The sequence below is a fragment of the Epinephelus fuscoguttatus genome, linkage group LG6 (genome assembly GCF_011397635.1).
Source record: "Epinephelus fuscoguttatus linkage group LG6, E.fuscoguttatus.final_Chr_v1".
Classification (NCBI taxonomy): Eukaryota; Metazoa; Chordata; class Actinopteri; order Perciformes; family Serranidae; genus Epinephelus; species Epinephelus fuscoguttatus.
Genome location: NC_064757.1, coordinates 31885076 through 31910597, shown reverse-complemented (window position 1 = coordinate 31910597; position 25522 = coordinate 31885076). Strand labels below are relative to the sequence as shown.

The window sequence follows — 25522 nt, the reverse complement described above, 5'->3', positions numbered from 1 at the left end:
GTAAGGTATGGAAACATTGGGATTCATTACCCTACATGTTAAATTGCACTGTCACAACATCATTTTCTTGCCTGTCGTTCAAACATACTGGATTCAAACTCTATAAACATCATTCTAGCTAATATGCATGGAAAATAAAGAAATGTACCTAATGGTAAACAGCGCTGTCACACACACATGCAAATTAGAGCTATGCAACAGTTATAGAAAATAAATTTGTACACAACAAAATTCAATGACTTCTTGATAACGTCCAGAGATTTTACTGAGGCCTGGAAAAAAAAGACTGTGGAATTCATGACAGTGGGAACCCTGCTGAACCACTGTCAGAAGACACAATGATGACACAGTTCTTTAAGAAAATGTTAAAGGATCTCTGTTTCAGCTTAAGTGTTGTTCCCTAAGCATTCTGGTCTCTTGATGTTTTTACTCAGCCCCAAGACATTTTCTGTTTATGCCACTGAATCATGTAGGAAAATTTAAAAAAGGACATAAGGTGGAGTATTTGAAAGTAGTCTGTGATATAACTTAACTTTGTAATAAATCTCCAACAGCAAGAATCTATCTCACCAAGTGAAGTGAAGTTAAACTGTTATTTTTTCATTTGGAGACCTGGCAGCATGAGCAAAACAAAGGACGTGTATAACAAGATAAGAGTAACTGCTCATGATATGAATTTGAAGAGTGAAGGTAGAGCCATATTTCTGCAAAAGAGATACTTTCCTACATTTCACAACTCTCATATCTAAAATACTTCTGGAAACAATAACAAACAGACCAACAACACATTAAAGTAACTTACTATGATTTATTAAACATGTTAAAAATGTGATGAACCCCTCACATACACAGACAGGAATAAAAGACAAATGTCACAAAAATTTAAAAGCAAAATTAAGACTTCCACACATTTACAAAAAGACTGTACAATATACACACAAAACTGATAAAAACCTTAAAACTCATGGATAAAGTTCTTGTACTAGTGACACTGTACATGTCTGACACACATATGAACAGAAGCAGCACTTAAAACTGTTCAAGACTCAAAGCTCATGCTCACGTTCCCTCTCATGACAGCAGGGTGATGAGTGCATCCAGAAACTTGCTCCTGTCCTCCGTCTTCAGTTCAATTACTGCAGAGGTTTAAAAAACAACAAAGCCAAAAGGTAGTTTGGGATAAATGTTTCTGGCAGGAAGGTGCAGAAATACTAAACAAATGTTATTCCGCATGTGAAACATGACTGATATTTCATGATTCCCACTGTCAGATGTGCTACTAGAAATGAAGAGAAGGCTGCCACCTTGTGTCTGATGAAGAGATATATGGCTACACAGATTAAACATGTATGAGGACTTGGACACAGCACATTAGAGGTGTTAATGATAATGTAAATCTTACTTGAAGTGTCAAAGTTGTCATGAAGAGTTCTGGAGCTGGTGCTCTCTGCAGCTTTCTCAAATGCTCGACCAAAGAAACTTTTACAAAAAAGTAAAAAAAAAAAAAAGTTACGAGTTGAGGAAATTAGGCAATTTTGCTGTATACAACTCAAAATTAGTTGATAAATCAATTAATCAATAGACAAAATAAACATCAACTATTTTGATAATCAGTTGGTTGTTTCAGTCTTTTTTAAGCAAAAATACAAACAATTTTCTGGTGTCCACTTCTCTGATGTGAAGACCTTCTGCTTTTCTCTATTTTATGTAATTGTAAATGTAATATTTTTGGGTTTTGGACTGTTGCAGGGTGTCTGCAGGTATCAGACACTTAAATTGAATGCTTTTTAAGACCTTTTTAAAGATCACCTTCAACCAAAACCAAGACCAATGTAAGTCATATCAATGTTTCTCATTCAAGCATGGCAGGCAAATATAATTAGTACATATGTGCTCCCGTGCAGGCATAGGCGAAGATTTCAGGGAGGATGCAGGGTGCACTTCTCTGCCGAATTAAAAACATTAAAGTAGCAGAGGACTTTAATTTTGAGAGCTCGACTCATTTTGACAAAATAAAATTGAAAAAATAGATAAATGAAATTAGATCAAATGTTTGTAGCCATTAAGAACGTATAAATTCAAATATATACATATAAATACATACATACTATTTAATTACTTTTAAAGCCTAATACTTGTGACATTGAATTTAAGACATTTTAAGGACCTGCAGACATCCTGTGTTGGTCAGACAAAACGAGCAGTCTGAAGACATTCACATTGGACTCTACTCTACTGTTCTTTACACTGGCAATACTAGCAAACAATATAAATACATTTTTGTCTTACAATTACTGAAGTCTAAGGAAAGAGAAAACAAATACTTTTTGAATAAGGATGATTCAAGTATTTTGAGTAATGCACATATTAAATCGGCTGAAGATGTGAGTCAATAGTAGTATTTCATCTCAAAGCATCACATATTAACATAGCAAGGACATAAACTCATCGGCAGAGTCAACAGCAAAAACTTTACCAGATATGGAATATTTGACTATATCGTATATTTCAAGATTCTGGAGTTATATTCTACACATTAGTTAGTGGTTGAAACAGCTTTGTTTACATGGTTTGTTGGAGAAACATTATTTAGTATATTATTAGCTCTGCTCCTACTGTTTTGGTAATATCCTACATATGTTTTAAAAAAAAAAAAAGGAACGTCTTACTTCTTCTTGTCAGATGTTTCAGACTCGGGTGGGATTCCCACAACAATGACAGTTCCCTTCTCCACGTCCTTGGGAGCAGCCATGATGAGCGGGAGCAGTTTGCAGCGCTTATTCCTCGTCTAACCGACAAAAACACCACGAGTGAAAGAGTGACACCAATAACACAGTATGTTTTCAGTGCAAGTAAAAGAAAGTCTGTCATGATAATTACGTTATAGACTTATCGAGATCAGCAAAAACGATGGTGGCTACATCCATATATTGTATGATATTGCCTATTGTGTTAACATGCGTGGCACAGCACCTCAGCTGAACGAACAGATGGAAAAATATTCTGGTCTGATTACAAGATTTTTGTTTTTGGCTCATTGATAGAGTGTACTTACAATTTTATTCTTTAATATTATCATTCTAACAGTGGCATAAAATGGTCTTAAAACAACAACAATAATATTGTTTATTGTAATTATTTCTGGGCAATATATCATCCAACAAAAGTAGTTATTATGACAAACCTAATTAAAAGCTTCTTATTTAACAGTCTGAGATACTTACAGAGTGGACAAAAGCCTTCAGGAGGTACTTGCAGAGCAGAGTCAAGGCCATGGGCTTAGAAAAGAGCTTCACGTCAGGTGTCCCCTACACATGGAAAAGCAGGAGGAGGAAAGTGTTGAGCTGAGCAGGATGTACTGTAGAGAAGCAGCCACACACACACACACACACACACACACATCTGCAGGTCACACAGACGCTCTTACCTCCATGAGGTAGCAGTAGAGGAAGGGTCCCTGTGACAGAATGAGGTTGGTGCAGATGCAACTGGCGACAGTCTGCTGGATGGCCATCAGCTTCTTCTTAGCCAGGTCAATGCCTGAATGTAGACGATCGAGGTTACTCCTACACGCAGACAGAGAGACCAACAGAGGACAGAAAGAAAACTTGTTTTTATAACTTGATGATAAACATCCACTTTATAGTGTTAAACCACTCATCCTCATCTTTTCATCAACACAAACCTGGACAGAGAGTCCAGAGCCTTGATAAAGTTGTCACTGTCGGTCTCATCTTTCTCAGTGCTCTCCAGCAGCGCAGTGGTAGCATGAACCATGTCACCAGCCAAGAAGCGGTTCTTAAAGCCGAAGTGAACACCAAATGTCTGGATGCGGATGTCCTTCATACTGATGGAGGTGAGGAAAAAAAAGACAATTAATTTCAGGCTGTCTGTCAATAAATGCATCTAACAGCAAGTGAAGCCTTGTCTTCTTCAGGTCTTTTCTAGATTCATACCCATATTTATTGGAAGACTCCTCAATGACCTCCCTTAGGTTTTCTTTGATCGACATGTCCATGGAGTTGAACTTCTGCCTCACTTGCTTCAGAGGGAGACTGTAAAAGCATTATTGGCAAACATCAGCTACTAAAACAAGTAAGGTGGCATTTATACTTCTGCGCTGAATCGACACCGTACCTATGCCATAGCCAGATGTGCACTTCCCCAGAAATCTAACTCTGTGTGGCAGCGACGCACACCTCCTGTCTATTTTTGTAGAATGAAACCATTTCCCTCAGTGGAAACAAAGCTGTTATTTACTTTAATTTCACAGATAAGAAACAATAAATTGTGAAGACAATAAAGCCTCCACAAAAATTTGATTTTAAGTCTTGTGTGTGATTTATCCTGGCTTCATATGAGCAGAAGAAATCTCAGCTTGTCGCTAGGCTAATTCATACAATGTGAAATGCTATAGGCTTGTGCTAATAACGTTAGCATGTTATATTTGTTTGGAAAACGTGTTTAGCGTAAGACAGTTGTTTTGTCGGTGAACCTTGTGAGCTGTAATGGAGCTGAATTTTGTAACATCACCTTTGTTAGATGTGGCTGTTGTCCCTGGTTTCTTACGAGTTGAGGAAAAGTTTGCTAGCTGCTAGGCTAATTTATACAATGTAAAATGCTATAGGCTTGTGCTAAAAACATTAGCATGTTGTATTTGTGATGAAAATGTGTCCCGCAAAAGACAAGTGTTTGTCTGTGAATGCTGTGAGTTATAGTGAAGCCAACTTGTGTACTTGTGTTTGAAATTCTCACCATCAAGCCATGTTTAATGTGTTTTTTATGTGTGTTTTGGATCACCTACACTTTCACTTCACAGAAACCCCGCTTCCAACTAGTGTTTTGGAGATGTAACTGCAGAGCGACACAGACACACCACCCCACAAGTATAAATGCTCACAATGGCGTAGGCAAGGTGCGTAGGCTAGTGTAGGGTTGGCTTAAGGCAGCTCTTTTTCCTCATTGAATTCCATTCAAAAAAATTCTGTTGACAGACATTTCATTTTTTTAGGCACTTTACCCCATATCAGCTAAAAACTCCTGGAGCTTCTTTTGACCATTTAATGTCCAAAGCTTGAAGTGGCATGAGGTGTAACAGGAATTACAGATGCTCTCATACAGGGACCAGTGCTGGTAGAGGGTTAGACGGAGGCTGAAGCAGAGTGTTAAGAAAAACTCAAAGGAAAAAGACACAGTTTGTCTGAGTGCTTTGACTTCCATTACGACACTTGAGCATATAATGTAAAAGCTCCACATGACGATATGAATTAAGGATACTCGTATTCAAAGGAGATCCTCATACAGTCGATGGAGAGAGAGTTCTCTTCGTCCTCGTTTCGGTGGTTATGCCGGGAAACATGTCTCTGCATTGTGGCAATGTCAGTTACATATTTCATACTAAAAAGAACAAGACAGACAATAACTAATTAATTCAATGCAAAACACAGTACATATATCTTGCAATGACTGTTTAATTCTGAAGGAATCACCTGATGCTTTTGAGAATTATGCTTTGAAATATTGTAGACATTCTTACTGTGTGATTTTATCATGAACCCACTGGTCTGTCAGCCCGATGACAGCCCACCTGCAAAGAAACAACTCAAGGTCTACAACTGAAAGTCTCCACAGTGCACCGTGCATTTCCACAATGTTTATGTCAATAAAATGGTTTAATTAAGTAGCTTACCAGAGCATGTCCTTGGTGTCTTTAGTCAACACCCACGCCAACTCAAAAAACATCATCGCAGCCTGACAACAGAATATGTGAAATTAAAGTCAACACACAGCTATGCAGGATGAATCTCATTTGTATGGAGATAATAATAACTTTAACTGTCTACTCACAGACGTCCCATGATATTCATACTGCTCATAGTCAAACAAGATTTCCCTCCTGAGAAAAGAGTAACACTTCAGTGTCAGTTTATAAACTGATTTCTATATAACAAATACCATCCACACACCTACGCTTCACTAAAAACACTTCACCTTCGTGCCTCCCACTCCCTCTTAGCTCGCTGTCTTTCAATTCTCCTCTCAACTGCACCCTGCAATGACAGGCACATAATCATTAGTCACGTCAACACTGTTCTGATTCATTTCAGCAGGTTATTCTCATTCTGGTTCATGCGTACTTCATCAAATCTCCTCCGTTTCCCAGACGGCTCTGAACCTTCATCACTCTCATTTCCAGAGTCACCTCCTTCCTCCTCGTCATCTCGAAAGATATCATCATACGAGGGCACACCAAGGTCGTCATCCTGTTTTATTAGTAACTTTATCTATGGATGAGATGATGGAAGTTTACACAATGTTAGATTTTTGTGTCCCTCATTAACTTTAAAAACTAAAAAACAAAAAAACAAAACAAACAAACAAACAAACAAACAAACAAACAAACAAAAAACACACAATAATTTGAGCTGAACTGATCATTGTTCATCACCTGGGTGTCATTGTAGACATTGACCACATCTACAGGCCGGTGAGTGTCACAGATGAAGAAGACGGAGTCATCATCGGGCTGCAGCATCTCAAGAAGGTCGACATTTGCCCCACAGTTGATGAGAACAAAGTACCGGAACTACAACACACCAAAATAAGACATTTAGTTCAGAGTTACAGTGTGGAGAACCTTGACATTAAGTCATGTGTAAGCTCAGTTCAGATCTGATCATACCTGCTCTTTGTGTTCAAGGAAGGCAGTGCCGAGGTCCTGCCAGCCTGTAACTGGTACAAGTGTGTACTGGACCTGATCACAGTGGAACAGCGCCTGATAAAGAGACAAGATTCAGGAAATATTGTTTAATTTACTGATATGTCATAAGTGGGTCACTGTCAAATAAGGACACAGGAACAGCAGGATGTTGGCAGGTATCAGACACTTAAATTTTGTGTTTTTTAAGACCTTTTTAAGATAATTCGTGACTACACTTAAGACAGATTTTTTTTTGGGGAAAAATGACCATTTTCTTACTCCAGCAATGCAGGAAAACATAAAGCTAAGTAGTACATATGTGATCCTGTGCAGAGGTACATTTTATCAAGGAATATGGTTAATACAGGGAGTTGGGTTAACCTACATTTTGCCAGTAGCTAAGTAAATGGCAAATGGACTGCACTTGTATAGTGCCTTTCGAGTCTACTTTACTCAAAGCACTTTTTACACTATGAGTCACATTCACACACACATTCATACACTGGTGGCCATGGTTACCCTACAAGGTGCCACCTGATAGTTTTCAACACACTCACAAACTGATGGAACAGCCATCGGGGGCAATTTGGGGTTCAGTATCTTGCTCAAGGATGCGTCAACATGCAGACTGGGGAAGCTGGGGATCAAACCGCCAATCTTCCAATTAGTGTGACAAGCAGTTCCTGAATTTTTGTTTCTGAAATACTCAGACTAGCCCATATGGCACCAACAACCACGCCACTTTCAAAGCCACTTATATCACCTTTCTTCCCCATTCTGATGCTCAGTTTGTATTTCAGCAGGTCGTCTTGGTCCTCGTCCTAAGATTTAGTTTTAGTAAATCCTCTCTGTACATATTTGAGGAATTCTATCCTTATATTTAATATAAATATTATTTTTGTGCAGCTTTTACAATAACGTCTGCTGACCATAAGTGTAAGAGATAAAAGTAGAGGTATTTCATTACTATAATCTCATTTTAACAGATTCTGTGCACACGTCAGTTATTAGTTGTTATTATTGTTAGGAGGGAGCTGCTGAGGTATTACAGTGTGCACCTGTTATTGTTCATTGAGTACACGACCTACACTACAGTTAGAAAGTGCTACTCATTGATAAAGTCAAACAAAATAATAAGCTGGTGTTTACCAAGGGAGCAGGACACATGATGTATTTTATTTGAGGGGATAACAGTAAGTGTCCAGTCTGTACAGAAGGTAGCAGAAGCTAATGTTTGCTAACAGTTAGCTCATTATCTTACCTGTATTATTTTACAGGCGCACAGAGCGTCGATGTCTGACGCCACCAGGAGGGCGACTCTCTGAAAGCAAATAAACACACGATAGATCGTGTGATTAGTACAGTATAACATATAAGATAAATACTGTGCTGACGATAACGAATCTATAAGCTAAGTAACGTTAGCAAACAACCCTTCATTGTATAAGTTAGCTGTCCTAACGTCACAGTAAGTTCGCTCAAACAACGTACCTGGTTGGCAACAACTTCATAAAACTCCTTTCTTATGTCCGTGATGAACATTTTCACAAATTTAAACCTTTTAAGATGAGACAAACCGAGCAAAATGACGCTAAAACATGAACAGCAGGTTATTTTGGTTGACTGTCAGACACGGAGCTTTCTGTTCCTTGTTGGAAATGTGGCGCCAAATCTGGACGTCACTTCCAGCCTGCTTCCAACCAATCACTGGGAGGTACTTAATCGGCGTCATATGTTCGAGGCCACGCCCACCACATTGAAGAAAACAAAGCCTGCAAAGATGGAGAAGGACTTTTTTTTTAACCTTATCACTATTATATCTTAAACAAGGCTAAAGAAATCCATCTTCAAATTGTTGTTTACAAAAAACATCCCATGCTAATTGTCATATTGCTAAGTTTATTGATACTGCCTGCTCTTTTTGTAAATGATAATAATAATGACTTTTTCAAGGACAAGGAAAGATCCATAGCATACCACACAAAAAACAGACAATCATCTATGTACAGAAATACGGTAATAAATACAATATATATATATATATATATAAAAGACAAGAAATACCAAATGCTACATCATACAAAATTCAATAAACTGCATATTGTAAACAATATAGAAACTATTTCTCATCTCTTTTTAATATGAAATGTCCAAAAGATTTTGGATATATCTGGAGTCTCACTTCTTTGAAACACCTATACTTTTTACTCCATTAACTGTAGGGATGTAATTTGTTATCATGATAAACCAGGTAATAGCAGTCTTGAATATCTAATTTTGTTATTTTAAATGTTGTTTTTTTTATTCATACACAGAAACTCTGTAAATCACTTCCTAACATTTTATCTTTTGTCCTAGATTTAAAAGCTCTTCTGAAGTCACTGAGTGTAGGCTATTAAAATTTTAATACAGAAATAACATATAGAAATTGCTTTCCCCAAATCCTCTGACTGAATATTGCATGTTTTTCTTTTTGTAACGACTTGTCCTTAGATATTGTCCTTTTATATTCTTTACATATACTTATGTCCCTCATATTTGTTGTTACCTGTGCTGTGACTATTAACCTGATGATGTTTTGTACATACTCTTTTTTTCCTTCATTCCACTACATTTTGGAGGCTAATCTCACAACAGCTGTGAAAGTTGAGAGGGAATGTCAAAGACACATCATAGGTGGGTTTCACATCAATATATTAATGAATGAGGAAGCTACTGACATCAAAACCTTAAAATGTGCACAATTAAGGAAATATGTCATTCATAGCTATGATTTCCTATATTTTTGAAAATTATTTATTATACAAAGTCATAGATGTGAAAGGTTTATGGGCTGCCACTCTCCATGATGACAGTGGTTTAAGAGCTCTATGCTTGAAAAACCAAAAAGTTATTGAATATTGGAATTGGTTGCATTGCAGTTTAAATAATGTTCCTAACTCCGCCTTTAGTCACAGGCGCGTTGGACAGACATTCAGTTCTCAACTGCATCGTCATTTATGATTATTTCGACTTGACTAAAACTGTGAAATATCTGCCTAAACTAACTTTCTAACATATCCGACAACTGGGAGAAACTTGTTGTAATCCATGTATTTGTGTCTGCAATTCTTATTGTAGTTCCACTGATGTCCGCAAGAGGGCGCCATTTATACCAGAAACCAGCAGCTGACAGGTAAAACTCGCTCAGTGAACTTTAAAATGTTTTTAAAACGTTTGACTGATTATTCAAATATTTTGTACTTCACCACATCTCCAGAGGGCACCATTACACCCTAAAACCCTTGCACTATTTTTATTTTATTATTCTAATTTCATATATTATAGCCCTTGTACTGTATTTATTTGTATTCATTTGTCAGGCATATTTGTTAATATCTAGTTTGAAAATTATAAATGATCTGCCATGTGTTAATTGTTTCTAAATGATTAATACAATCTTACATTGCCAGGAATGAAAGTTGAAGGGAAAAGACGTTAAAGTTCACTTTAAAGAGTGGTTTTATTTCCCAGTTGTTGGTTTTTGGTGTAGTGGCGCCCTCTAGCGGACATGTGCGGGAATTACAGGCAGAGCTGCTGGCAAAAAAATTCAAAATTCAAAGACATAAATACATTACAAAGGCTTTAGTATTTAAAATAAAAATAGTATAGTTTGTCATAAAAATGCAAAACAATTCATTAAAATTCAGAGTATACTGTGTAATGTAAAAAGTTAAGTATAGTATGTCATAAATAATGTAAAAAAAATAATAATAATCATAAAGTCATAGTATAGTATGCCATAAAAAAAAGCCCAAAAATTAATTAAAAACATTATAGTATAATATGTTATAAAAAATGTGAAAATAAATAAATGGATAAACAAAAATAAAAAATCATGAAAAGTCATAGTGTAGTATGCCATAAAAAAGCCTAAAAATTAATTTAAAAAAAGATAAAGTATAGCATGTCATGAAAAATATAAAAATAATTAAATGGAAACAAAACGTCATGAAATTCATAGTGTAGTATGCCGTTAAAAAGCCTAAAAATTATTTTAAAAAGTTACAGTATAGTATGTCATACAAAATGTACAAAAAAAAATACAAATAAATTAATCATGAAATGTCATAGTGTAATATGCTGTTAAAAATCCTAAAAAATATTTTTAAAACATTATAGCATAGCATGTAATAACAAATGTAAAAAAGCCTAAAAATTAATTTCAAAAACTTGTTGTATAGTATGTCATAAAAAAAATAAAAATAGATAAATAAAATGATTAACATAGTACAATATGCCATAAAAAGAGCCCAGAATACCTGCCAAAACTAACTTTCTAACATATCCGACAACTGGGAGAAACTTGTTGTAATCCATGTATTTGTGTCTGCAATTCTTATTGTAGTTCCAACTGATGTCCGCAAGAGGGCGCCATTACACCAGAAACCAGCAGCTGACAGGTAAAACTCGCTCAGTGAACTTTTAAAGGTTTTTAAAACGTTTGACTGATTATTAAAATATTTTGTACTTCACCACATCTCCAGAGGGCACCATTACACCCTAAAACCCTTGCACTATTTTTATTTTATTATTCTAATATATTTATTTCATATATTAAAGCCCTTGTATTGTATTTATTTGTATTATAATTATTGTCAGGCATATTTACTAATATCTAGTTTGAAAATAATAAATGATCTGTCATGTGTTAATTGTTTATAAATGTTTAATTAAATTTTACATTGCCAGGAATGAAAGTTGAAGGGAAAAAACTTTAAAGTTCACTTTAAAGAGTGGTTTTATTTCCCAGTTGTTGGTTTTTGGTGTAATGACGCCCTCTAGCGGACATGTGCGGGAATTACAGGCAGAGCTGCTGGCAAAGAAATTAAAATTCAAAGACAGATTACAAAGGCTTTAGTATTTAAAATGAAAATAATATAGTTTGTCTTAAAAAAAAAAGCAGAACAATTCATTAAAATTCGGAGTATACTATGATACTGTGTAATGTAAAAACGTATAGCATAGTATGTCATAAATAATGAAAAAAAAATCATAATGTCATAGTATAGTATGCCATCAAAAATGTAAAAAGAAAAATCATGAAGTTATACTATATGCTATGTCATACAAAAAATGAAAAAATAAATAAAAAAAATGTAAAAATCATTTTTAAAAAAAAGTTACAGTATACTATACTGTAACTTTTTTAAACATGATTTTTACATTTAAAATAAATAAAAAATGTAAAAATCATGTTTAAAAAAACTTACAGTATAGTAGTATGTCAAAGAAAGTAAAAAAAAAATAAATGGAAATAAAAAATCATGAAGTCATAGTGTAGTATGCCGTAAAAAGCCTAAAAATTAATTTTAACATATTTTAGTATAGCATGTCATAACAAATGTAAAAATAAAAAATTAAAAAATCATGGTCATAATGTAGTATGCCATAAAAAAGCCTAAAAATTAATTTTAAAAATATTTTAGTATAGCATGTCATAACAAATGTAAAAATAAATAAATAAAAATTAAAAATCATGAAAAGTCATAGTGTAGTACGCTGTACAAAAGCATATTATTAATGTAAAAAAGTCATAGTATAGTATGCCATAAAGAACAAAACAGCCAAAGTAAAGTGTGTCATAATAAGCTCTCAGTGTTCACCATATGATTTTAATACATTAGCCTTATTCCAGCTATCATTAATAATCAATTTAGCAGCACCCAGAAACTGTTGGCCCCCTAAGAGGATATTGTTTAATTTCCAGTAACTTGTGTGTTTCTTTTCTTCCATTGTTAGCAATTTATCAGTATTTATTTACTGGTGGAAATGGCGCAGTGTGGATGAATGAAAAATTAAATTAATAAACAGTTTTCAGGTGGCAACATGTTATGTGACATTGTAAGTGTAATGATATCACTGAAATCTTGTTGGTAATGCATTACATTACTTTACTTTGGTACTGCTTTATTCTTCTAATATTAAGACTTTATTCTTATAGATTTACGGCTTTATTCTCATAATATTATGACTTTATTCTCTTAAATTAACGTCTTTAGTCTCATAGATTTACGACTTTATTCTCTTAAATTAATGACTTTATTCTCTTAAATTGACGACTTTAGTCTCATAGATTTACGACTTTATTCTCTTAAAGTAACAACTTTATTCTCTTAAATTAACGACTTTATTCTCTTAAAGTAACAACTTTAGTCTCTTCAATCAAAGACTTCATTCTCTTAGATTTACGTCTTTATTCTTAGATTTACGACTTTATTCTCTTAAATTAATGACTTTATTCTCTTAAATTGACGACTTTAGTCTCATAGATTTACGACTTTATTCTCTTAAAGTAACAACTTTAGTCTCTTAAATCAACAACTTCATTCTCTTAGATTTACGTCTTTATTCTCTTAGATTTACGACTTTATTCTCGTAATATTGACTTTATTCTCATAGATTTACGATTTTATACTCATAGATTTACAACTTTTTTCTAAAAATCTTTTTCTTTATCTTTGACGTGGCTGTAACCCTCTCTCATGACTTATAGACAGGACTAGAAAAACAGTTGCAGCTGGTACTTGCAGCTTTAAAATAAAATACATGTAAAAATGCTGCTGTTCTGTACACTGTTATTGCTTTAACCCAAACTGCTTCATAATAAATCTGTAATTGTCCTGGCTACTTTTCAACATATCCTTTACTATAAATTTCATGGTGTCTAAGCAGGTTCCTGAATTCAGCACACATTTCTAAATAATGTCTGAAAATAAGCAGAGGACAGAGTGTATTGCAGGATTATTTATAAACATCATTTAGTGTCACCAAAAGAGTCATTAAAAGCATCACAACATGTACAATCAGGGTATGGTATCAGCATGAGCAGCTGCTATATGGTCTTACAAGCCAAGGCAAATTATCATGAGTGTGACATAAATAAACAGCATCATCCCAGATCTTCAGTCTAGACATGATCAACAACCCAATACAGTATTCATGTACTGAAAGTCACATAAATTAACAAAAACAGATGGAGATGTGTTGACTTGGAGGGAAGTAATGAAGAAAGTATGTTGTTATTTAGCTGTGAAACATGCAGGGTTTTATCAAAATGCAGCAAAGTCTAATGAACATTATTTTTGTTTGAGAGATTCCCCAGAAAACCATGTGCCCACAAACACGGTTCCTTTTTTCATGATATAACATCATCACATTTAAGGTAAACAAATATTCAGAATTCAAGTAAACTCCTACATGCCCCAAAATGAAAAACACTTAGACCTGTACATCATCTCATAAATACCTGTAAGATCCAGCAAGTAAATTAAGATATTATTTGTCTGAAAAGTGACTCTCTCTGTTGTAACTTTGACATGCTCCCACCCAGAAATCTTCACATTTGACTCCATCAAAGATAAAATTTATGGAAAGTACTTAAAGATTTTTTTCTGAGGTAAACAAAAGCAGCATGCCACATTTAAACATGTCTTCCCAGATGACTCCTGTACTCTGTAAAACAATAAAAAACACAAAGATTCAGAGCAAAGATGTGTCCACAATGTGACAGAGAGCGTACTCTGTTACATGCACTATATGCCTTATTCAGAAACTAAGAGTAATAAAGTAATGTAGTAAACAAAGGCACAAATTCATCTGTTTTTTTCTGCCATGTTTGGTCTTAAACCGCCATGATCCAGCCGCTCTAAGCTCGAATCACAGCGACAAGCAAAAGTGCTTTAACCCTGCAAAACTTTGGCCGGTTTCACACTCGAAACAGAAACATGAAGAGATTTAGTTGTTTCTCACGTTTCAACCATCGACATAACAAGTTGATGTTTTTTCCAGTTGAAAACCAACCTCAAACAACATAACAAATAAATAAAACGGGAAAAAAATAGACCACAGAAAGTAAACATAAAATGATAGACGAATCACAGGCTTTAGCATTCCCTGTCTGAAATGAAAGTGGATGAAAACTACCAGAGAGAAAAACTTAACGTGCCAGTAAAACTATTAACAGGATAGAAGACCTGACCAGCAGGAGCACTGGGAGGCTAGCACCATCACCTGGAGAGGTTACAGTCTGACCTCACTCAGGTTCATCAGAAAGATCTGGTTTTACCGTCACCAAAACTCCCCGCACACTGCGTCTCATTCACACCTGCATCGTGTCGGCAGAGGAGTCAGGAGAGTCACTAAACCCAGACCTACAGTAAGCCTGAGACCACTCGTATTACAGTCACATTAACTATATAAGCACATGTGCTGTCCAGTTGGAGCAAAGATGTGATTATCAAGTACAGCGAGCACTGCGAGGACCGTGAGAGGAGATGAGCGGAGCTGCTACATCGGTACTGAGGACAGGGCGTATGACACCCTTTACAGATATAAATCAAACAATCTGTGAATGGAAACAATCCAAATATAATATAGGAAGACAGAGAGATTTAAAGCACTGATGACAGAAACAGCTGAGCCAAGTGGATTGGATTAACCCGCTTTAAACATAAAGGTGCCGACAGTCAGGGGCAGGATCTGCTGATGTGATATAAATGTTGTCAAATGTCAGAGGTTTTATGACACAGTCTCTTTCTTTTCAACTGTTTTCTCTCTTGTTGTCAACAAACAAAAAACACCAATAATGAACTGATACTACAAACAAGTGCCGTCTGTGTAGATAGAGCCTAACATTCCTCATTTATCTGTGCCACAGTCAGAAAGCAACTTGGGCACTAAATGTGTATTCATCCGCAGCTGAAAATAGTCCCCAGCAATGCACTATTCACTCCTGGTTGATTTGCTAAAAACTACAGTGCCCAGCTGGTTTAGGAAAGGAGCCTTTTTTCAGATATTAAAGTACAATGTTTATCAATGACATATACTGTGACAGCTCTACTGTTACGACACAAACAGCCCACATAAACACCTCTTAAGGCCTTTGTACACTATGGCTGAATTTATATGTCTGCGTTGAACTGACGCTGTACCCTACGCCGTAGCCTGACATGCACCTTCCAAGAAATGTAACTACGCCTCATGACGACACAGACCTCCTGTCTATGTTTGTAAGCTGAAACCATTTCCCTCAGTGGAAACGAAGCTTTTATTGTAAGAAACAATAAATTGTAAAGACAACAAAGCCTTGACAAAACAACATTGTGTGTGATTTATCCTGGCTTCATGTGAGCAGAGGAAATCTCTGCTTGTTGCTAGGCTAATTTTTGCAATGTAAAATGCCACAGGCTTGTGCTAATAACGTTAGCATGTTGTATTTGTTTGGAAAACGTGTTCGGTATGACAGTTGTTTTGTTGGTAAACCTTGTGAGTTGTAATGGAGCCGAGTAAGCCTGCACACTGAGTCTGAAACTTTCGTTAGAATTTTCGCAACAGGTTCAATTTTCTGCATTTCTCGCATCTGCCAGAGCCTTCAGAGACGTTTGACCAAGAATCATTGAAGGAAATGTGGCGGTGGGGCACAGCTGCGACAAGACAGAGGAACTGGGCGCACAGAATCATTTCATGACTCAGATAGCTACGTTCAACAGGTCAGATAGTAATATTCAGGTGGATGATGATGAAGAGGAGGAGGATGTGGAGACAGAGAGGGAGGACAGCTCCGCCCCTTCATGTAGCCGCGGTGCCAAATGAAAGACAAGGAGGGAGTGGTGACAGCCAGATAGGTAATTCCAGTGGAGAGAGGCAAAAGAAGAAATGTGTCATTTCATTTTGCGAATTTTCACAACAAATAGAAAAATAAAACGCATCGGAATCAGTGTGTAAGGTATCTGTGCGTGAAGATTTTTTTTAGATGACAGATTTAAAAAAAAAACGCATCCGAAAAAACAGACAAACCCGATGCGCAAAGGCCTTTACTCCACCAGTTCATCGCTGTCAACAAAAGAAAAAGAAACTACATGGTGCACATAATCTAAACTCAAAGGTCTACTTGCTTATTATTCATCAACTTTATCTCAGTCTTCTTCAGAGTTTGGAGCATCACATGACCCAAATTTAAATATTCAGGCACATAATCAAACAAATACTTCACTAACAAAATGACGTTGCTATGATGTTATGTTAAATTTGTTCTTGCATGCCATGTCTGAAGTGAACGAAGAATCCGAAAAGGGAGAACATTCTTGAGCTAAATGAGGACTGCAGCAAAACTACAGTATATCAAAACATCTGTTTGGAAACTCTCACACAACTCATGCAGGATAATCTAAATCTCATTTGTTCAGTCACATGCTCAGAACTTTTCCTACACATGCATTTTCGCTAAAACATTATGATTTAAAACACGTCAGTACAAAGGCCTTGAATTCTGCCCAAGCTAAGCTCATACGCATGTGTGCTTAGGTATGCTCAGGGCGTGCTATTGGCAAGCAGAGGTGTTTTAAATCGTAACGTTTTAACAAAATGCATGTGTTTGGGAAGTACTGAGCATAAAACTGGATGAGACTTAAGTTATACTGCACGAGTTGTGTGAGAGTTTGTGAATGGATATTTTGATATAGTTCTGCTGTTTTTAAATGTGGTCCCCGTTTCTTCAATTCACAAAGACTGCTCGCCTGTTTTGGATTCTTCATTCATTGTGAAGGCACGCAAGAGGAACAATGTTTTCTTCACGATTTCAAGGTGACACATGGTGAGTAATTAATGTAAAATGGTAATTTTGTGGGTGAGGTAAGCTTTCTGTTGGTTCAAAGGATGTTCACCTCTAACTTTTAATGTGGTTCTTGTTTCACATTCACATCCTAGGATCACACCTAAACTGGCTCCATTTGCCTGAGAAGACTTTGAGATGCAGTTGACAGCGCTCAGTCATTAATAAATGGATCTTCTTGAGCTTGGGCTGAAACTTATGATTATTTTCGTTATCTATTATCGTAAATCATCTATAGATTCACTTATTAATTAAGTATTTAGTTGCATAAATGCCAGAAAATGATCAAAAACAACAATACTGAATGTTTTTCCATCAACCTTGCTTGTTGGAAAAAGTTTACAAAACAATCACCACTCGTGTCCCTACATGAGAAGCTGCCTTGCAGCAGCTGAGCCTGCGGTTGATGGGCAGTGGACTATTAGTGCAGTGCTTGTGTAGTCGACGTGCTCAGCTGTTGTGAGCGTTTAAAGTTTTGTGATCTAGAGGCACAGTACACATGGTGTGCAGGGCTGGGCGTTGTCATGATATTAACCAGGCCCTCCATCGTTGACAACTTTTATATGTAATGATGTTTGTTTGGGTTTCAACAATTCAAGTTGTCGTTGTTAAACTGGAGTTGTTCTTTACAGCAATTCTCAGGTGTTTAAGAATCTATTCAGAAGAGATGTGTCATTAGTCTTTTTAGTTCAGAAAATAAACCACGTCACTTTACAGTTACAATGATTGACGATAAACAATAAATACGGATAAACTGCCCAGCCCTAAGGGTGTGAAAACCAGGAGGATTACCATGTAACCCAGTATGACTGACACCAGTAACAGTTACAGCTCTTCTACAGGGGCAGGATGTAGGTGGAGTTGGCCAGCTTGCGCTCCTGTGCTGCGGGGACAGTCTCTCTGTGACGGAGAGGTCTGTGGCAGTCAGCGTCCTGAAGAGGAGGGTAGTGCTGCCTATAACACAGCCAGGCGAAGACGAGACCAAGCAGAGAACCCACTAATACATCTGCAGGAGGAGAGAACACACATGTATGAGGAGTTTGAGCCCACCATTTCACATGAATACGTTCCATATTTATATCTAATACTCTGGGAGAATATCAACCGGGAGAGAGATTTTAGGTTGTGAGATTCAATTAACTTAAGGGAAACTTCGTTATTCTTGAACCTGTAATCTAATTTTCTCATGTTCTTGTTCAAATACCCATTTCTTTCAGTACGTTACCTTTGGAACCAAAAGTGACCCTTCAGACATGATACCTAGACCCTAGCGATTTCACTGCACACAGTACTCTTTTATGTGGGCGGGGTTGTTGTCACTCACTGCTCCATCTAGCACTCACTGTATTTCCTCATTATTGGTGACACAGATGGAAGTCTGTGTCTCATTCGAGGCTCCATAAATCTAGGAACAATGTGGACATTAAGACAGTACAATACAGAAACATAAAGCATGAAAACCCCTTTAGTTCTTATGCTTTGTTTATGTTAGTTTTATAGGTTCCTTGTGTAAAATACCTTATCATCCTCTCCAGCACCTGATTAAATGAGCTGTTATTTGAATTTTATTTCTTCCTGGTAATGTTAATGTTGTACAGATAAAGGGAAAACGTTTTGTTTTCCTTTTACAAATGGAAGAGATGTGTCCGTACAATATGGACAGAGCTGCATGTATAACGGTAAATTTGCATAAAGAGATCCCTTTTTTCTCAGAAATCTAGCATAAAAACTTCTCAAATGTGATGATCATATGTAACTGCATGAAATATCCATCATTCTATTAGATGTATGTGTCTTGTTACAAAATGATTGCTGATATAAAAGTGAAGCAAACAATATAATAATATACCTCTACCTAAATCTAATCAGTGCCACAAAAGTAACATTATCAGGTTTGTAAAAAAAAAAAAAAAAAAAAAAAAAAAAAAGGTGTTGTATTTGCACTGAAAGAGGTTTCCCCAAGTTAATCAGGAGTTTTGAGGCAAAATTATGAACACTGATGTCACTTTCCTTTGTCAGAAAAGTCTCCACAAAAAAGTGTGGATGAGATTTATGCTGCTGTACACATCGCTGTAGGTCGAAATTGGGTTCACTAGCTGCCTGGTGCGAGCGGAGACAGACACAGAATTGCTCTCCCACACCCACAGGTCTTATTAAACGAAAACTATAGCATCTCCCACGTCGCATCTCTGACATTAAATTAAACAAAAATGACGAAGAGAAGAGGGCAGAGGAGGCGTGCACTGGTTTGTTAATTCACTTATTCAGAGAACAGCGTTTTAACCTTTTGTATTAAGTCGATTCAAATAACTCATTCACATTTTTAAGAATCATAATCTGAAGCTTAAATCTGCTAAATGCCAACTAATTTAACTAAATGTGTTACATTTCTAATCTCGTCATGTTAAACTTACATGTTTTAAAGGCATCTGTGTATTGTGAACACAACAGAGCACAATATGAAATAAAGCTGTAATTTCTAATAATGACAAACAACATTTATGTGCAATATCGTATTTACGCAAGCACTATGAGCAGTCAGAAGCAGGTGTAGCTACTAACATATTGATAAATGCCGAAATACAAGTAAATTTACATCTGCGAACAGTTTACACACAACTTTGTTCTGCTCATGTTTTATGAATGAGATCCATTGTGTCCCTCTAAACCATCCATCCCATCTTCTGGTACTGGTCACCAGTGTCATACATATGGTTTTTTTACACAGTGCATTGTGCCACTCTGAGCATTTCTGTGCCTCTGACCTTGCCAGTGGTGTTTGTAGTCGCAGGTTCTGGAGAGGGCGATCACAGTCGCGATGAGTAAAGGTGTGAGGAAGGCACACAGCCGCCACGCTCTGCCTTGGCCTGCTGCATTGAAGCAGCGCAGCTTTCCTGCAAGGTACAGCGCTGTGAAACCCAAACCTGCAAAGGCAACTGTGCCCGAGGAGAAAGGATGAAAAGTGTGATCAGAGCCAGAGGAAGTTTTATACAGAGACAAAGAACTCGAAGGCAAAACAACAAACAGAGGGATTAAAGATGGAGATGCTTTTAAAGAGTAACACAGGATGTTCTGTTGCTCATATAACAAAATAAGAGCCTGGAGGCTAAAATACACTTAAATGCATCTATTTTCAGATAGATTACATGCCCTCCTGCCCCACTGTGTGCATTTGTTCTTTCTCCCTGCTGCCTGCTGATGAAAATGTACCAGCTACTGAGCCATAATCAACTATAAAAGGCCCTTACAGGAAGAGTGCCCGCTGGGAAAGCTCTTCCTGCCCTCCATGACTACATCTGGGTCACCGCTGCAGCGCAACTCCAGGTTCATTTGACCGTCTGGGAAACAGCGATAGAAGAAGTCTGGCCGTGGCCTGAGGCAGGGACAAACACAGAGAAGACAGATTTAGGCTTTTATTCACTGTGACACTGGGTTTCATTATTACTGGCTGTGTCTGTATAGAATGTTTACCTGCCGACAACCAGTTTGATGACGTTGGTGAAGACTCCGTTCAGCACCAGAGTCAAAGTCACAGCTGGATGATGGAGTTGAAAAAGACAAATCAACTCAACAAACTAGTTCACAATTTTTATTTTATTATGAAAAATCAGATGTCTATTTGCAGCTTTCTTACCCAGCGTGGCCTCCTTCAGATCTCCTCGCTCTGACTTCTTCAGGAAGGCGAAAACCACGATTACAATCAGTGGGGTGAACACCGCCACACTCTGATAGAGACAACACAAGAGAAGAGAGTGTAACAACTCTAATCCAAACTCTGTAAGCAAGCTTAAATACTGATTAAATAAAAGTGTTTCAAGGGGACTTTCGCCCTATTCTCACGTGACCAGTTTTACCAGGGGACCTTGTGATTTAGAAATTACACCCCACGTCTGTTTTGTGCAGCACATTTGCACAGGACCAAGATTGTAGACAACCTCCAAAATGATTACAAATTGCTAGAGGTCCCCGGGTAACACTAGTCTCATGCATTAAGGGCTTATGTCAGTGTTTGTCCATGTTTAAAACAACTGACTTCAAATTACTCTACTCACACTTAAAAATTCTACAGATATTACAATTTTTGGGAAGCACACACTAGTTTGAAGAGATGATATAAGCAGGCACTGGTTTCTGTTTATTTTGCCACAGAAAGAAAATCAACTTTCAGAGACTTAATTGTTTGAATAAATTAAAACCTAAGGCTATACTGTGATCATTTATTATTTAAAATCTATGCTAAAGTTATCTTCTTGCTGCGGAGTCTTGCATTTGAAACAAATCCACAGTATTTTATTACACAATGACACTGATGTTTTTGACACAAATAAAATACATGATTTTCAATGTGGAAAATGACCTCATCTGTGGTCATGTCCCTGCAAATTGGTTTTCCAATTGTAATGAAACTGGTGGTTGTGTGGAATATGGGGAATTAATTTATAAACGCATGATATGCTTTGGAGAATGGTTGTCACAGTGATGTAAACTGTTCATCATGTGCTACAAGGTCCTTTAAACATTTATTGCTACAAGGTCATGTGCTACAAGGTCCTTTAAACACATAAAGACGAGGGACATGAGTTCAGACATACTGACTGTTGTGAAGGATGAGGTAAGAGGGGAATTACTATGTCCAATTTTAACTCGAAGACATGCAGACATAGTACTTACAAACATAAGAGCGGTGGGTACATGGTCTCTTGCCACACGATGGAACTTATACAACCACATCTCCTCCGGCTGGATCTCACGGTAGAAAGGAGGAAGCTGCTCCGTCACACTACACCAACACCACAGAAGCTAGGTTTGTATCTTTGTTATCTCATCATTTGAAACAATGCCTGCCTTTTAAATAATGAAACCGTAAAACAGTTATGCAAACTATTCACAGCTGGACATACTTACAGGAACACAAGCAACAGAGCCATCCGGACGGAAACTTCCGACAGGAAACCACGAAGCAGCCTCCTCTTCATTTTGTTTGCTGGAGTGGACTTCAGTCAACAGCAAACATTTTCACTCCACTTTCATTTGACTTAACTGGGACTACAAAAAAACAAAGAGCTAAGTTTAATTTAATGTCTTTATTTTGGGTGCTGAAAGGAAAAAGTGAGTGGTAAGCTTATATTTCATCAGTTAGAGAAATTGTGGGTGTGCAACTGGAAAAACAGTAAATCTAATTACCTTATACTTCATTTAAATGTGGACACATTTATTAAATAGTACAAAAAAATCTGCTCTCTATAGTCCTGATGGATTATCTGAGGAAAAGAATAAACTGGCTTTGCCTTGTCGGGACACTTATTTCGACGTTTAAAAGGTCCTCCATACCAGATAGGTGTTTCACTTACTTTTTCTGACAGTACTTTGAGGACAGTGTGAGAAAGACTAAGATAAGGTAAGGCAAAACTTAAATGTCCCTGAGGGGCAATTTGAGATACAGACAGTAGTCATGAGTACAGCAAAACAGACCGTACAATACATAACACACAGAATCCAGTATCACACACTGTCAGGGGTACATCATGGACAATTAGTGGTCACTGTTAGTTAAGATAAGCGATACCAAATGGGACAAAGGACGGGACAAAGGACAATCTGTAACACTTAGGGAGGCAAAACCTCCGCCCTGATGAAGCATCGAAAATTCAACATGGAGGGGATGTTGACAGTCTGAGACAACAGACCGAGATTTAGAGGTGACCCTCTCGTACAGCACAACTCACCTGACATCTCCCTGATACTCATGTTATTTTTGTTAAAACTGAATATTTATATCAGTTGCCTGCAGCCTTACTGATACTCATTCCTTTTATATTACTATCATATCTATTTTACTATTATTTTGCTTATTTGTTTTGCTTGTATTTGTTATTTGAGATGTTGGGATCATGGGGTGGGGTGAGAGGGACATACAGTAGATGTTCTTAAGATTGACACTTTTCTTTTGTTCCTATAAGTAACTCAGCTGCTGTAAGAGACTATAATTTTGACAAATAAAGGGTATGTAAAAAAAGGAAAAAGAAACTTTGGAGGACAAATAATGTAGAGAAACTGACTCTAAAGTACTAAAACACATCTTTTGCATCTCCTTTGTAAAACAAAGTATACACTTATTCTATTATACTGTATATGTGAGAAGTTGATATTGGCTGAAATATTGGACTGCGAGATTAACTGGCCAGAAAACATTGTTTTTTCCCTTTAAGCTTAAATTTGCAAAGGAGGAAAAAAAGGATTAATATACTGCCTATAGGTATAGATTTTGGGGTGGCGTGCAGGTGGCACATTCCCCCTTAATCTTTATAACATGTGCATCTGTCCCCACTGATAAAAACATTACAGCAGCAGAGGATTTTATGACCAAATTTAAGTCATTTATACCCCAAATTGGTGCAGAATATTCTCCAGCATGCAGGAAATCTAGTGTCTGATGGATAAAATTTTCTGGTGGAGGACCCTCAAGCCCCCTGTTTCATATGTCCCCTCCAATGTTGAATTTAATCCCACACCCTTGACAGTAGCCTATGAATGCTGCTGTATGTCTGTATGAACTCTGCCTGGTGAGCCTGTAGCCTGAATAAAGCATGCACAGGTGTAGATTTCAGCGGAGACGCAGGGGACATGTCCCCCTAAATATTTAGAGTGCATTTAGTGCATTTGCCCCCCAGTAAAAACTTAACAGTAGCGGAGGTCTTTTATGGCAAAATTAAAGTAATTTACACCATAAATTGCTGCAGAAAAATCACCAGAATGCAGGAAATTAAGTCTTTGATTATCAAACTTTGCAGGTAGGGGACCCCCACACCCCTCGTTTCCAGGGGTGTCGTAGTGGGCGTCTGATTACCTGGGGCCCCAGTGGGAAGGGAGCCCTCAAAAAACCTGACATGAAAAGTTTGGTTTTGTTTGCAGTTGTTTATTTCTAAGTAATTAGTGCCATAACTAAATTAAACTAGGCTGAATAATTAATTTGAAAGACTGACCTTTGTTTAAAAAAACAGAAGAAGCTTTCTGAGGCCCCCCACACCCCTTAAATGCGCATAGTGGTTTAGTCCACCCCTGCACTGGCCTCTTTGAAGAAGTTTGATGCTCCTGAAGTTGATACAAGTGTCAGTATAAAGACAGGTCTTTCTGGTCTTAAGAAACACATTAGACCATTTCCTGATTTCAAATCACAGTTTAAAGAAAACCCCATTATCAGATGTAATTTCACAGTGAGCTTTAGAGTCCCACATCAGCAGAGTTTTTTGACCCTTGTCCCTTAAGTAATAACGTTATCTTTTTCAACAAAGACAGAAAAAAAACCTAATCAATTATGAAGATATTCTTCTTTTCTACACACTATCTTCATCACTTTTACTCTGTGCATATATTTGGTGAATTACTAATAAAGATAATGCTGAGTGTCTGTCAGATTTTACAGTGTGAAGTCCCCTGCCTTGACTGAAACCTGATACAAAGGCCAGCATGCTGCACCTGTGTCCTCCTCTTCTAGGTGATGCACACACTATTTTGCCGTTATCTAACCTCATATAACAATGAGCCTGTTTTTATATTAACAGCACTAAATGCACGACTTCTCTCAGTACACAGAACAAGACCAACAAGCTAACACTATGTGCCTGTGTTGTAGAATGAAGATGTTAGCAGATTAAGCTAAGCTAGCTAGCAACATCTGTCAAACAAGACATCTGGCCCGTTTCCGTGTTGTCAAACAGGGAATCCAGGTTCCGTTACTAACCTTCAACAAGCTGTGTTTTTATCTCTTCATCCTCGTATTACCGTGCGCCGTTAACGTGAAGTGGGCCACCACATCCTCTGTTTGTGCCGACGGTGAAAGTCGCACATTTGAGGACTTGAGAGAAACAAGGATGCCACGGAGGAGATAAGCGCTCCGTGAAGCTAACGGCTACATCCGGGCTACTTCCGGTTCAGCATTTTCAAAATAAAATTGTGAATTTAAATGTAGAGATGTAATTTGACAAAGTAATTACTATTTACTTAACTATTTACTTTTTTCTTAACATCATATTTTATTTCCAAATATTATTATATCATTCCCAGTTTGAGTACAGATAAAATGCAACACAAAAATAAACAATAATATTTATACTCTAAGGGACTGGCAGAATCCTGACTGTATCAAAATCAGCATTATTATATTTCTCTGG

At 37.0% G+C, this 25522-nt stretch overlaps 2 protein-coding genes across 2 annotated transcripts; both read right to left on the bottom strand.

The window, feature by feature from the left end:
• Positions 1 to 794: 794 nt before the first annotated feature.
• cdc45 (CDC45 cell division cycle 45 homolog (S. cerevisiae)) lies at positions 795 to 8372 on the bottom strand. Its single transcript, XM_049578735.1, has 18 exons — positions 8192 to 8372; positions 7962 to 8021; positions 6683 to 6775; positions 6449 to 6586; positions 6138 to 6284; positions 5992 to 6050; positions 5848 to 5896; positions 5690 to 5751; positions 5537 to 5587; positions 5278 to 5397; positions 5021 to 5152; positions 3957 to 4055; positions 3686 to 3847; positions 3428 to 3566; positions 3225 to 3308; positions 2670 to 2788; positions 1403 to 1479; positions 795 to 1136 (listed from the first exon to the last, which is right to left on the bottom strand). Exons 1-18 carry the CDS (start codon positions 8240 to 8242, stop codon positions 1072 to 1074), a joined length of 1707 nt encoding a protein of 568 aa, XP_049434692.1. The 5' UTR covers positions 8243 to 8372; the 3' UTR covers positions 795 to 1071.
• A 5111-nt stretch (positions 8373 to 13483) lies between these two features.
• Positions 13484 to 25247, bottom strand: plpp5 (phospholipid phosphatase 5). The gene is made up of 8 exons (XM_049579244.1): positions 25093 to 25247; positions 22257 to 22397; positions 22023 to 22131; positions 20986 to 21076; positions 20823 to 20886; positions 20600 to 20724; positions 20117 to 20287; positions 13484 to 18357 (listed from the first exon to the last, which is right to left on the bottom strand). Exons 2-8 carry the CDS (start codon positions 22325 to 22327, stop codon positions 18188 to 18190), a joined length of 801 nt encoding a protein of 266 aa, XP_049435201.1. The 5' UTR covers positions 22328 to 22397; positions 25093 to 25247; the 3' UTR covers positions 13484 to 18187.
• Between the last annotated feature and the right edge of the window lie 275 nt (positions 25248 to 25522).

Excerpts from the sequence above, each read along its gene's own strand:
- plpp5 (XM_049579244.1), bottom strand. The coding sequence starts at position 22,327 with ATGAAGAGGAGGCTGCTTCGTGGTTTCCTGTCGGAAGTTTCCGTCCGG. Across the intron at positions 20,725-20,822 it reads ATCAAACTGGTTGTCGGCAG|GCCACGGCCAGACTTCTTCT; the intron begins GTAAACATTCTA and ends TCCCTGCCTCAG. Across the intron at positions 18,358-20,116 it reads CTACAAACACCACTGGCAAG|ATGTATTAGTGGGTTCTCTG; the intron begins GTCAGAGGCACA and ends CTCCTCCTGCAG.
- cdc45 (XM_049578735.1), bottom strand. The coding sequence starts at position 8,242 with ATGTTCATCACGGACATAAGAAAGGAGTTTTATGAAGTTGTTGCCAAC. Across the intron at positions 6,776-7,961 it reads GCGCCTGTAAAATAATACAG|GCGCTGTTCCACTGTGATCA; the intron begins GTAAGATAATGA and ends TCTCTTTATCAG. Across the intron at positions 6,051-6,137 it reads AACGGAGGAGATTTGATGAA|GGTGCAGTTGAGAGGAGAAT; the intron begins GTACGCATGAAC and ends CTGTCATTGCAG.